Source organism: Pleurodeles waltl, chromosome 6 (assembly GCF_031143425.1).
Source record: "Pleurodeles waltl isolate 20211129_DDA chromosome 6, aPleWal1.hap1.20221129, whole genome shotgun sequence".
In the NCBI taxonomy this organism is placed as follows: Eukaryota; Metazoa; Chordata; class Amphibia; order Caudata; family Salamandridae; genus Pleurodeles; species Pleurodeles waltl.
The window spans coordinates 1188746113-1188758279 of record NC_090445.1 but is presented as its reverse complement, the minus strand read 5'-3'; the positions used below and the strand labels follow the sequence as shown (position 1 = coordinate 1188758279).

General features: G+C 47.9%; 1 protein-coding gene across 1 annotated transcript in view; it reads left to right on the top strand.

Annotated features, from left to right (window-relative positions):
* The window catches only part of TLL2 (tolloid like 2), a 1863287-nt gene that overhangs the window by 1700991 nt on the left and 150129 nt on the right, over positions 1-12167 (top strand). The window contains exon 18 of the mRNA XM_069240439.1: positions 3818-3945. Coding sequence (XP_069096540.1) covers positions 3818-3945 — 128 coding nt within the window. The remainder of the gene's footprint in view (positions 1-3817; positions 3946-12167) is intronic.

Genomic DNA, 12167 nt, shown 5'->3' with positions numbered 1-12167 from the left:
TACCCCAGTTACACAGCTAAAGAGAGATGAAGTAAAGAAGACATTAGTTCTGTTTTACAGGAACAAAACCCTTGTGCATTTTGGTTCATAGGTTTTCATCCCCTGCCCACAGTGGTTCATGTATCGCCAAACCCTAATCCACTCTGATGATATGTTGCTTCAGATTGGTCCTGTCCACTGGTGCAGACTCAGAACAATGTATGTGCCTAAACTAGGGAACATCTTTTTTCAGTTGAATAAAGACCTTCATTATGTTGCTATGCCTTAAAACAATTGAGAAAGGAAACACACCTACACCAGTAGAAGCTGAGGATGCCTAACAGGACATAAGCAAGAATGTTTTTAGAGGGGCACGTGAATTGTCTCTCTCCAGGGTGAGAATCCCTCAGCACAGAGATTTAAGTCACATAACTACCACCATCAGGATTAAAAGGTCACATGACCTTACTTCAATAGGTTTAGTACTCTGCTTCCTCCTTTTTTCCTGCTTACTGAGTCCTTTAAGGTTTTCCAGTAAACCAAGGTTAAGGCAATAAGCATTCCTATGAACTCCACAAACCCAGATTATGTGGTCTGCCACCAGAACCAGTGGTCTGCTGCGCCTCTTTTTCTGCATCCTGATCCATTTGAAATGGGACATTTCATGGCCATTGGACTGTGGGCAAGGGAAAGAAGCTCCAGCTATTAATTCTTGCATTGAGGGGTCACATCACCTACCACCACCAGCATTTAATCCTTGCCATCTTGTTTTCACACCAACTAAACAGCTTGTAAGGCCTTACTCTGTGAGCTCATTATGTTCTCACCTGGAGGGCCTTCACTTAGTGCATTTGAAGACAAAGAAATACTCATTTTGGCTGGGAAACAGAGGGCCTCAACCTACAATCCCTGTTCCACAGTTCCCACTGCAAATTGTTTGGCTCTTACTCTTTGTTAATATTGTACAGTTTAAAAAAAATATGCTGGAAAAAAAGCAAACAAATCAAGCAAACATCCCCAAATCAGCAGTTTTCAAAGGCCCATCTTTCTTAAATGGAGGACCAAAACTAAACACCTCATCATGAGAAAGTTTATAACTCTGTCGCTGGCTTCTCTGTACGGCCAGCCCATTGCCTGTTTCCATGAAGATTAAGCACCAGTCCTTAAATGAGGATAGCCCCCAAAATAGCCTGAATTTTCCCCAGATTGTCCCAATCCTCCTCTACCTTAAATCTCAACTCTTTTTAAATGTCCCCCATCTCTTCCGTGTGTTCTTCCTTTGTCCTCTTCTTTTTTAGATTTTTTTTCTGCTCACTCAGCTTCATGTGGTTTCAATGCAGGTAGAATCTTCAAAATTATCTAGAGCCTGGCAGTATACGCTGTAAAATGACCATGGTTTTAGGTCTCAGCTACAGATAGTTTTATCTGTCTGTTGACCAGGCCTCTTGTTTCCAATATACATAGAGTGAACTTTGGCTTGGCCCCTTGCTAATGATAAATTGGTCTTTTTGTCCATCTCAACTGTCTTCTCTTGATTGGATGGCTTACATCCCTATTTTTCAGTATTTCCCTCCCAGGAACACTTATGTCTCACAATGTTCTGATTGGTTGACTTCCAATGCTGATGTTTCTTGTATTCAAGGAACTTATTTTTCCTGTTAGGCACGCAATGGAAGCACATGTGTTTTCTTGCTCTCTTCCCCATGTGTTGTTTCCCCATTCACTTTGCCCCCCACTCTGTGTTGCATTTTCCACATCTCCCCACTTCCTTTTTATGGTGCTTCTCTCGCTCCCTACCACACCAGTTTCTATTCCTGACCTTTTTCTAATTTGTAAACATTTTTCTGGCATTCGTCGCTATCCACAGGCACCCATCTTGAAATGAGTTTTTACTAATTTAAAGAGGGCCACCAGTGATGTGCATGCACACACGTGTGGTGGGCAATAAGAAATGGGTTTGTATTATTTGAACAAACTCATTCAAAGATAGATGCCACCAAAGTGGATGCATCCACTGTGGCTGTTTTTGCATGGATGGTTCAGACATTGTAAATGCATTCATAAATGGCCACTGTGAGTGAGCACATCTGCCACCGCCAACTTTGATCTGGTTGGCTCAGATATTACAGATGCATTTATAAAAGATGGCTACCATAAATGCACACTTGCGCATCGTGTCCATCTTTGAATGCATTTCTGTTCTCTGAAATGAACTCATTTCACTATGGCCTCCATTGACGTGTGTGCATCCATGGCAGTTATCCAGCAAAAAAAGCATTGGTAAAGCCAGTAGGTTTCACTGCCAGAACCCATTGGCTTTGCCAATGTTTGTCTTTTTGAAGTCTTTTAAAACTGTGTGTAGCTTATTTAAAAAAGATATAAACATTTTATGTTAACGTTGTTAGAAATGTTTAAAATTAGATTTGAGTATCTTAATAATTGTCATAGTGATAACGTAATTTCTGTAGTTTTCATTAATGCTTTTCTGTATTTGTTTTTTGGGTGTTTTCAATATTATATTTTTACTTTCTAACTAAAAGCCCTAAAAATGGGAGCTCAAAATAAAAATAAAAACTGTAAATTCCATTTTAGCAATAATTGTGAAAAAGGGACTCCATAAGATTGATCTAATGGGGGTAGATAACTGTGTAAATTCCATTTTTGCAATAATTGTGAAAAAGGGACACCATTAGATTGATTTAATGGGGGTAGAAGCAACCTCTCACATTGTATGAGCGAGTACAGCACTCAGTATTGTAGCTTGCTCGGCAATGCAGTTCTCCAGCACTGAGACTGAAGACTGCACTGACAAACGTATGGAGTTGGACTACTTGGTGTAGGAGACTAAACGTTGACGCTGACACGGAGCACAATCTTTCACTGCACTGGGAGCTAGGCCCCAGTTGCCTTTTTTCAAACTGTATAATGATCATTCTTTGATGGCCGCCTCTGCCTCCACCAAGGCAAGCACATCCTGCTGCTCTTGAGCACCTCCAGAACTGCACAGAGTGGGGTTTCAGTCTATGACTGTGAGGAACCTGACCTAAATTTGTCTGCCATTATCCCTTGATTCATGTATGAATGATGCACTGAATGTCTGATTGCCAAAGAATGATGAAACTAATGCCAATGGTTCTAATTAAAGTAACAGCATTTCTACGTGTCACATAGTAGACTTTGGTTTATTGTTTAATTGTATTGCATACTAATGAAAGCGCCATGTTTAACTTAAGCCATTGTGTATACCCCTGTTATACTCAGGCTAGTACTGTACATACGCTTCTGAAGTGTTCAGCCTTCTTTCCACTTTGGCACTACTAGGCAGATTCGTAAATGACTAGCTCGGAGTCTGAGAAATTTATATTATTTGTCTCTTCAACTTTCTCTCGATCTTTCTCACGAGAAAGCCCTACAGTTGCTCAAACTACCATCGTCTTGAGTTTCAGTTTCTGTCACGTGTCTTTTTCATTACTGCTTGTGGGGCAAAAGTGAGTACAATGTTATGAATTTTCAGGAGATGCTCGTATTCTATACTCCATAACGTGGTGAGGCGAGGCACTGTCTCAGTGTTCAGTTTTGCTACTTTTGCTTTAATAAACATGTTTAGACTTCAGGCAGACGTGAAGCCATTGATTTTCAAACCATTCAGGCTATCTGGCTCTCTCGCTTCTCTATCACACTGGCCCCTTCACCGCAGTGGAATATAATGATGTTACATCCCCTTCCAGTGTGGCGTTCTTCACTCTCTCTCATGCATGTGCCTTTCCCATTATATGCTCCAAAATGCTCCATTCAGTCGTTCATTTCCTTCTTATCATATTTTCTTCCCCTTTATAAGATGGTTGCGAACACAGGCTTACCAGTGCAGAAGGATCAATAGCTAGCCCAAACTGGCCTGAAAAGTACCCTAGCCGCAAAGAGTGTACCTGGGATATATCGTCAACTCCTGGTCATCGCGTTAAAATAGTGAGTATCCCTCTTATTAAAGTACACCTTTGTGGACTTCCAGATATGTTATTGGGTTTAGTTTTATTTAAAATAAGGTAGACTGGAGTCTCATTAACAAAAAAGTTATGAGATACGTACTTTGTACAACTTTATTGCTTGCTGTGCTGTGTATTAGTTAAGATTTTCATCTTCTGTGTAAGTCTAAAGTTATTTTATTATTTAAATGATTGTCTTTTCAGTAATCTTTTTTTTATTTTGAACCTGATCTGAGGAACTCTCTTTCGGAATTTATTGACATCCCTTTTCGAATTTTAAGAAAATATAAGGGAAATAGTGTGGAATTTGCTTCGAAAGGACCACTCGGACGTTTGGACCTGAAGTCTGTTTGGAGAATTATGATAGTCATAATTTACAGGGATTGTTCATATCCACTTTCATGCATATGGACTATTACAGCAGATGGCAATTTCTACATATGAGAATCTGATGCAAACATTTAAAGGGCATTTGAGTTTTATAAAACACACTCTCCACAATTTTCTGTGAGGACGCCCTTTATCCTGCAACACCATTCATTTTTGAAGTGTTCCTGCAACAGTCCCATCCTGAAATCACACTTGTTCCTAACTTTTGTGTAAGTGTGTGAGTACTTTCCATCTAGACAGCAGTATGCAAATTGTTGATTGATAGGCACAAACCTAGAAGTATTGAATGCTAACCATCATTTACAGATCCAAACTTCACCACTGCTGTGCAGGCAAAGCGTGCTTCCTTCCTGGAAGTTAAAAGGGTGCTGCGAGAGATGGGAATCCGATATTCATTCTCTTTCCCTTAAAAACTCAAGATCATGATAGATGGAAGCACACTTTTGCCAGGACCCAGATGAAACGTGGACTTGGCTGGACACTTACTGTGCAGGGGTCGGAGGGTCGGATCCAACAGTAGCGGACCCAGGGCTATGACACGGGCATGGGCCCCACTCCAGGGGCCTCTCAGTGTGGAAACCTACAGAAATCCACCAGATCGCAGATGTACAAGGATGGAGCTGCGGCACTGAAGGCAACGGCGTAGATCCTGATTGCCTATCCATCTGTCTCTGACAATAGCGCTGCCTCAGGGAACCATTCAGGAAACTGTGACACCGATTACCCAGAATGGGAGGGCGGCTCTCCCCCAAGGATTACCCTGCAGACCGTGGGGGAGCTTCTTTAAAGCAACTGCCAGCATAGACCAGCATAAATGAGAGAGGTGCTGCCGGGGGCACCACTGGTGTCTCTTTTCATGCTACAATGCCCACCCCTCAACATCTGCCCACAGTCTCCCCCTGGTGCAGTGAGAGGAATATCAGGGCCGTTGCGGAAAGGGAACTGTGAGTTTGGTTACTTCCTGAGCCTACCCCACAGCACTATTCCTTAGTTGTTGGAATGATGGAGGAGCATGCTACTTATACTTTTAGGCGGCCAGCCATTGCTGGATTGCTCTCGGGTTGGGGTGTTGGGACAGCAGTTATTCGGTTTCAGTGTCTTGGGGATGGAAGCAAATAGGAGGAGGGGCGCTGCTGTAGAAGGTGGGGGGGAGCAACGGTGTTCAGTTCACATTGTGACAGCCACCATATCCCACACACTACAGTCTCCCACTAATGATGTGGAATATCCGAGGAATGGGGACAGCAGCCCAAGAAAACAAAATCCACATGTACATCAAGAGGCAAGGAGTAAACTTTGCCATGCTCCAGGAGAGACATCTCACAAAGACAGAGTGAATACAGTGCTGCTGGCGTGGGCATGTTCACACCATGACATAATCTGCATTTGCGCCGGGGGCACTAATATGGGTCAGGCTGAGAATTACCTTCGACACTGCAACCATCAGAATAGACAAGGAGGGCTCTGTGTCCCGGTGGAGGGTTGGCTGCGTGGCAGAGGGGTAGTGTTGGGCAGCGTGCACATGCCAGATCAGGATCACGCACCCTTTATGAGCTCGTTTTCGACACAGCTGTGCCACCTGACTGAGTGACTTTAACTGCATTCTCAACACCACAGTTCTACCCCTTCGTTGCCTGGAGCACCTGCCCACAGAACAGCTGAGGGCCCTAGCGACTGGATGACACACTGGGAGCTAAAGTATGTCTGGCACACACAACGTGGCACTGAAAGGCACTACTCATACTATTCTGCATGTATGGGGTCCACACAAGGCTGGACCATTATATCTGCTCTCGGGGACTGTGCTACTACATACCTCACACTGAGTACTCCATCCGCACTCTTTCAGACTACAGCCCACCATAGCCCCCTTCAATTGTTGTTCCAGCCGGCAGACGACCACCCCCCAATCCCGGCGTTGCGAATGCACTCAGCGACACTAACTGATGTCCCCTTTCGGAATACGCTGTGAGAGACAATAGTGCAATACTTATTGTTAGAAATGGTGTTTTTGGTTGGCAGTCAGGTTGCCCTCTGTCCAAGCAAGAACCCTCACTCTAGTCAGGGTAAGTCACACACAATCCAAAATCAGCCTGTGCTCACCCTCCGGTAGCTTGGCACGAGCAGTCAGGCTTAACTTAGAAGGCAATGTGTAGAGCATTTGTGCAATAAATCATACAACACCATAGCATAACACCACAAAAATACACCACACAGTGTTTAGAAAAATATATAATATTTATCTGGGTATCTTCAGGTCAAAACGATCAAAGTTGCAATACGAATTTGTAAAGATATCCCTGAAAAGTGATAGAGATTGTCTTAAGTCTTTAGAAAGTAAACAAAGTCTCTTTCAAACACAAAGTACCTGGTTTCTGGTGGAAAATCTCCTCAGAGGGCCACAGGAGAAGAGGTGTGTGGAAAACTGGTGTGTGCGTCGATTTCTCCTCAGCACACACGGACTTGCGTCGTTATTTTCCACGCGGGGAGTCGGGCGTCGTCTTCCGGCGCGCGGACAGTCTCTTACTGTGGTTTGCGGGGAGTACCAGATGTCCCGGGTCTGTGCGTGGATTTTCCTGCTTGTTTTCCGGCTGCGTGTCGTTCTGCGGGGCTGCGCGTCGAAGTTTCGATCTCACGGCAGGCGTCGCGTCGATTTCTCCAGCGGAGTCGGGCGGCGTTGTCCTTGCGAGGCCGTGCGTCAAAGTTTTGATCTCACGGCAGGCGTCGCGTCGATTTCTCCTGGAAAGTCGGGCGGCGTTGTCCTTGCGAGGCCGTGAGTCAAAGTTTCGATCTCACGGCAGGCATCGCGTCGATTTCTCCTGGAAAGTCGGGCGGCGTTGCCCTTGCGAGGCCGTGCGTCAAAGTTTTGATCTCATGGCAGGCGTCGCGTCGATTTCTCCCGGGAAGTCGGGCGGCGTTGTCCTTGCGAGGCCGTGCGTCAAAGTTTCGGTCGTCCCGAAGACGTCGCGTTGATCAGCGTCGGTGTGCGGCGTGTTTCTTGCCGCGGAACAAGCTGTGCGTCGAAAAGTTCGGCGCACCGAGCGTCCAAGAGGAAGAGAGAAGTCTTTTTGGTCCTGAGACTTCAGGGAACAGGAGGCAAGCTCTATCCAAGCCCTTGGAGAGCACTTTTACAGCCAGACAAGAGTTCAGCAAGGCAGCAGGCCAACAGCAAGGCAGCAGTCCTTTGTAGAAAAGCAGACAGGTGAGTCCTTTGAGCAGCCAGGCAGTTCTTCTTGGCAGGATGTAGTTTCTGGTTCAGGTTTCTTCTCCAGCAAGTGTCTGATGAGGTAGGGCAGAGGCCCTGTTTTATACTAAGTTGTGCCTTTGAAGTGGGGGTGACTTCAAAGAGTCTCTAAGAAATGCACCAAGCCCCCTTTCAGTTCAATCCTGTCTGCCAGAGTCCCAGTAGGGGGTGTGGCAGTCCTTTGTGTGAGGGCAGGCCCTCCACCCTCCCAGCCCAGGAAGACCCATTCAAAATGCAGATGTATGCAAGTGAGGCTGAGTACCCTGTGTTTGGGGTGTGTCTGAGTGAATGCACAAGGAGCTGTCAACTAAACCTAGCCAGACGTGGATTGAAGGGCACAACAAGATTTTAGTGCAAAGAAATGCTCACTTTCTAAAAGTGGCATTTCTAGAATAGTAATATTAAATCCGACTTCACCAGTCAGCAGGATTTTGTATTACCATTCTGGCCATACTAAATATGACCTTCCTGCTCCTTTCAGATCAGCAGCTGCCACTTCAACAGTGTATGAGGGCAGCCCCAATGTTAGCCTATGAAGGGAGCAGGCCTCACAGTAGTGTAAAAACGAATTTAGGAGTTTTACACTACTAGGACATATAACTACCCAGGTACATGTCCTGCCTTTTACCTACTCAGCACCCTGCTCTAGGGGTTACCTAGGGCACACATTAGGGATGACTTACATGTAGTAAAAGGGGAGTTCTAGGCTTGGCAAGTACTTTTAAATGCCAAGTCGAAGTGGCAGTGAAACTGCACACACAGGCCTTGCAATGGCAGGCCTGAGACAGGGTTAAGGGGCTACTGAGGTGGGTGGCACAATCAGTGCTGCAGGCCCACTAGTAGCATTTAATCTACCTGCGCTAGGCACATGTAGTGCACTCTACCAGGGACTTACAAGTAAATAAAATAGTCAATTATGGATAAACCAATCAGTAGTACAATTTACCCAGAGAGCATATGCACTTTAGCACTGGTTAGCAGTGGTAAAGTGCCCAGAGGTCAAAAGCCAACAACAACAGGTCAGAAAAAATAGGAGGAAGGAGGCAAAAAGTTTGGGGATGTCCCTGTCAAAAAGCCAGGTCCAACATGACCCCCCACCAGCCTAAAGCCAGGGGAGAACAATCACTATCTTGATGTACTTCCCTGTTTGAGGCGACAGAACAAGGACCCAGGCCCACAACAGCAGGGGCATGCTCCAGTTCTTCGCCTTCCTGACTCCAATTGGATCACTCTGTCCATACTCTCAGGGCCCACTAAGCCAACCCATGGGGAACCTTTCTCCTTACCTGCGGATCCCATCTGTGCAGCACCTAACCTTACTTTGCTCACAGATGTATCACAAGAGCAGGATAGTACCACCATGACCAACACAGTGGTGTTGCCCACTCTACCCCCGGGGTGTGACACTTGTCCCCCCCCCCAGGGATAACTCTGTCCACCCGGACAGCAAGCCACAGTGATTACTGACCGCTGCCAGGGATGAGAGCCAGGCCCCAGGCCTCTCAAAGCTCTCCAACCACTGTGGCTGTGGAGAGTGGGGGGCGGTAGCCCCAGGTGCTGGGCACCCTTTAACCACTCTCCCTTCCACCAGGTCAGGGATGACAGCCTGAACCTGGTCCTCCCCTCTGGGGCTCTGTACCCTCCCTCCTGGAGCGGTACCCCCAGAGTCCAACATGGTCAGGGTGCTTACAGAAGTCGCCCTGTACCATTCCTCCACCAGTGCAGGGCTGTTAACCTGCAACTGGCCCTCCAACCTGGGGCCTGTACCTTCAGGTTAGACTAGGGCCCGGGGTGAGGCTTCCCTCCCCCTGCCCTCCCTTCTGGGGTCCAGCACCCTCCAACTAGGAGTGGCCTCCTCAGAAGACAACATGGTAGGGGCACTGTTATCAGTAGCCCCTCCCTCCAGGTCCGGGGGGACACCCTGAACCTGGTCTTCCAGCCCAGGGTCTGTACCCTCAGACTGGATCACTGCCTGGCAAACCAGGACTTCCTGGGAGGCACACCTACCCCCCACCAGGTCAGAGTTTAACCCTTGCACCTGACCATTCAACTCAGAGTCACCACCCTGAAGTTGAACAATTGCCTGACACGCCAGGACTTCCTGGAGGGCACACTGACCCTCCACCAGGTCAGAGTTTAACCTCTGAACTTGGCCATTCAATTCAGAGTCACCACCCTGAAGTTGAACAATTGCCTGGCACGCCAGGACTTCCTGGAGAGCACACTGACCCTCCACCAGGTCAGAGTTTAACCTCTGAACTTGGCCATTCAATTCAGAGTCACCACCCTGAAGTTGAACAATTGCCTGGCGCACCAGGACTTTCTGGGAGGCACACCTACCTCCCACCAGGTCAGAGTTTAACCTCTGAGCCCGGTTCCCCAACCCAGGGTCACCACCCTGAGGTTGGGCAATTGCCTGGCACGCCAGGACTTTCTGGGGGGCACACCTACCCCCCACCAGGTCAGAGTTTAACCTCTGAACCTGGTCATCCAACCCAGAGTCAACACCCTGAGGTTGGACAATTGCCTGGCACAGCAGGACTTCTTGGGAGGCACACCTACCTCCCACCAGGTCAGAGTTTAACCTCTGAACCTGGGTATCCAACCCAGGGTCACCACCCTGAGGTTGGGCAATTGCCTGGCACGCCAGGACTTTCTGGGGGGCACACCTACCCCCCACCAGGTCAGAGTTTAACCTCTGAACCTGGTTATCCAACCCAGAGTCAACACCCTGAGGTTGGACAATTGCCTGGCACAGCAGGACTTCTTGGGTGGCACATCTACCTCCCACCAGGTCAGAGTTTAACCTCTGAACCTGGGTATCCAACCCAGAGTCACCACCCTGAGGTTGAATCTTTGCCTGGCATGCCAGGACTTCCTGGGGGGCACTCTCACCCCCCACAAGGGACACACCGTCCCCAAGGGCCACACAAGAGTCTGGTTGGCGCAGGTCTCCCGACCTCTGCCCATCCGGCAGAGTCTGGGTTTCCCCCAAACCAGAAACGGTTTCACCTGGGTCATTCCTGGGGGGCTCTGCTCTCAGAGCTGTCCCCTGACTCTCAAGGTCCTCCACTGGGGTCTGCAACCCCCTCTCAACCCTATGTCTGGACTTCTGCACCCCCTCACTAGGAGGGGTACTGCCAGACACCAGAACTGTTGGGATGCTGGCTACAGTCACCCCCCCCAAGTTCTTCTGACACAGCGGGGCTTCCCTCAAAAGGTGGCCCTACGGTACAGGCTAGGCTTCCCTCCTGGTGTTCCCTCATGGAACCCTCTAGGACCTGGGACCTACCTGGGACACTACAATCCTTTCCCACCACACTCGGTTGGGAACCACCTAGACCACTCCCTTCAGGAGCACCCCCAAATGCCTCTTCAGACTCTCTGGTACTCACCCAGAAGTCTGCCTCCATTGTAAGTTCCCTGGGGTCAGAGAACTCACACTCCACCTGGTGTTGGCGTAGCTCTGGAAAATAAGGACCAGACATATGCTCTCCAGCAATTACATCACTCTGCCCTTCACATGTATTAACCACAGTACCCTTCACCCAACCACCCAGTAACTCAACCTTGGAAAAGCACTCTACTTCACCCTCCTGAGACTGGTGAGACAGTATCTGTCTGTCCCTGACACTCAACCCATACTCTTCTGGGATGTCTCTACACTCTATATCCAGGACGTCCACCAGGGGGGAACCCTTTTCTCTGTCACTCTCTGCTAGAGTCAGTAAAGTGTCCCTCCCCCCAGTAGGAATATGACTCCCTGTGCCAGTTCCCCAATCCTTCTCAGGGACCCTGTGCATAACGGGAACTACCTCATACCCTTGAACCGCCTGGGGTGTGTCAACTCCCTTCTTCAAGTTGGGCACCACATCTCTGGGCTTGTGCCCTTCTTCAGCAGTACTAGATGCAAGATTTTTGCTGCCACCATCTGAACTGGACTCAGCCCTTCCGGCCTCCAGTTTCAGCTCTTTACATCTCAGCTCTTGAGCTGCAATCTTTTCTTCTTCCAGGGCTAAGAGTCTTTTTGCCTCAATCTCTGCAAGATACTCCTCTAATTGTTGCTCCTGTCGCCTTTGACCTCGGAGCCATTCATCTATTTCTGGGTCACTGTCCAACTCGGAGTAGTCTTCCTCCTCATGTGAGAAGTCTTCCTCCTCCTGTGCGTAGTCCTCCTCCTCATCTGAGGGGTACTTAGTCATTTGGTTTCTTGCTGCCTCTCTCTCTGCCCATCTTTCCTCCCCCCAGACTATGTAGTGATGGAGCATCTCCGCCTTAGTAGATCTCCTTGCTACAGGAAGGCCCCATTTTCTGCAAAGCTTCCTTAGGTCAGCCTTAGTGAGGTGGTCAGTACGGACAAAGAATGAGTAGGTACACAATCCCATTTTGATAAGATCTTATCAGCAAAAACCAAAATCCAAAGTCCAAAATATCAATAGTATATCCAGGAGGACATCAGAGAACCAAGAGCCAAAAAAGATGAAAAATCAAGTTGACCTTCAACTGTGGGTAGGTAGTGAAATACTTAGCTACTGTATGTCACTGCACAAACACAAGTCCTATCCTCACCG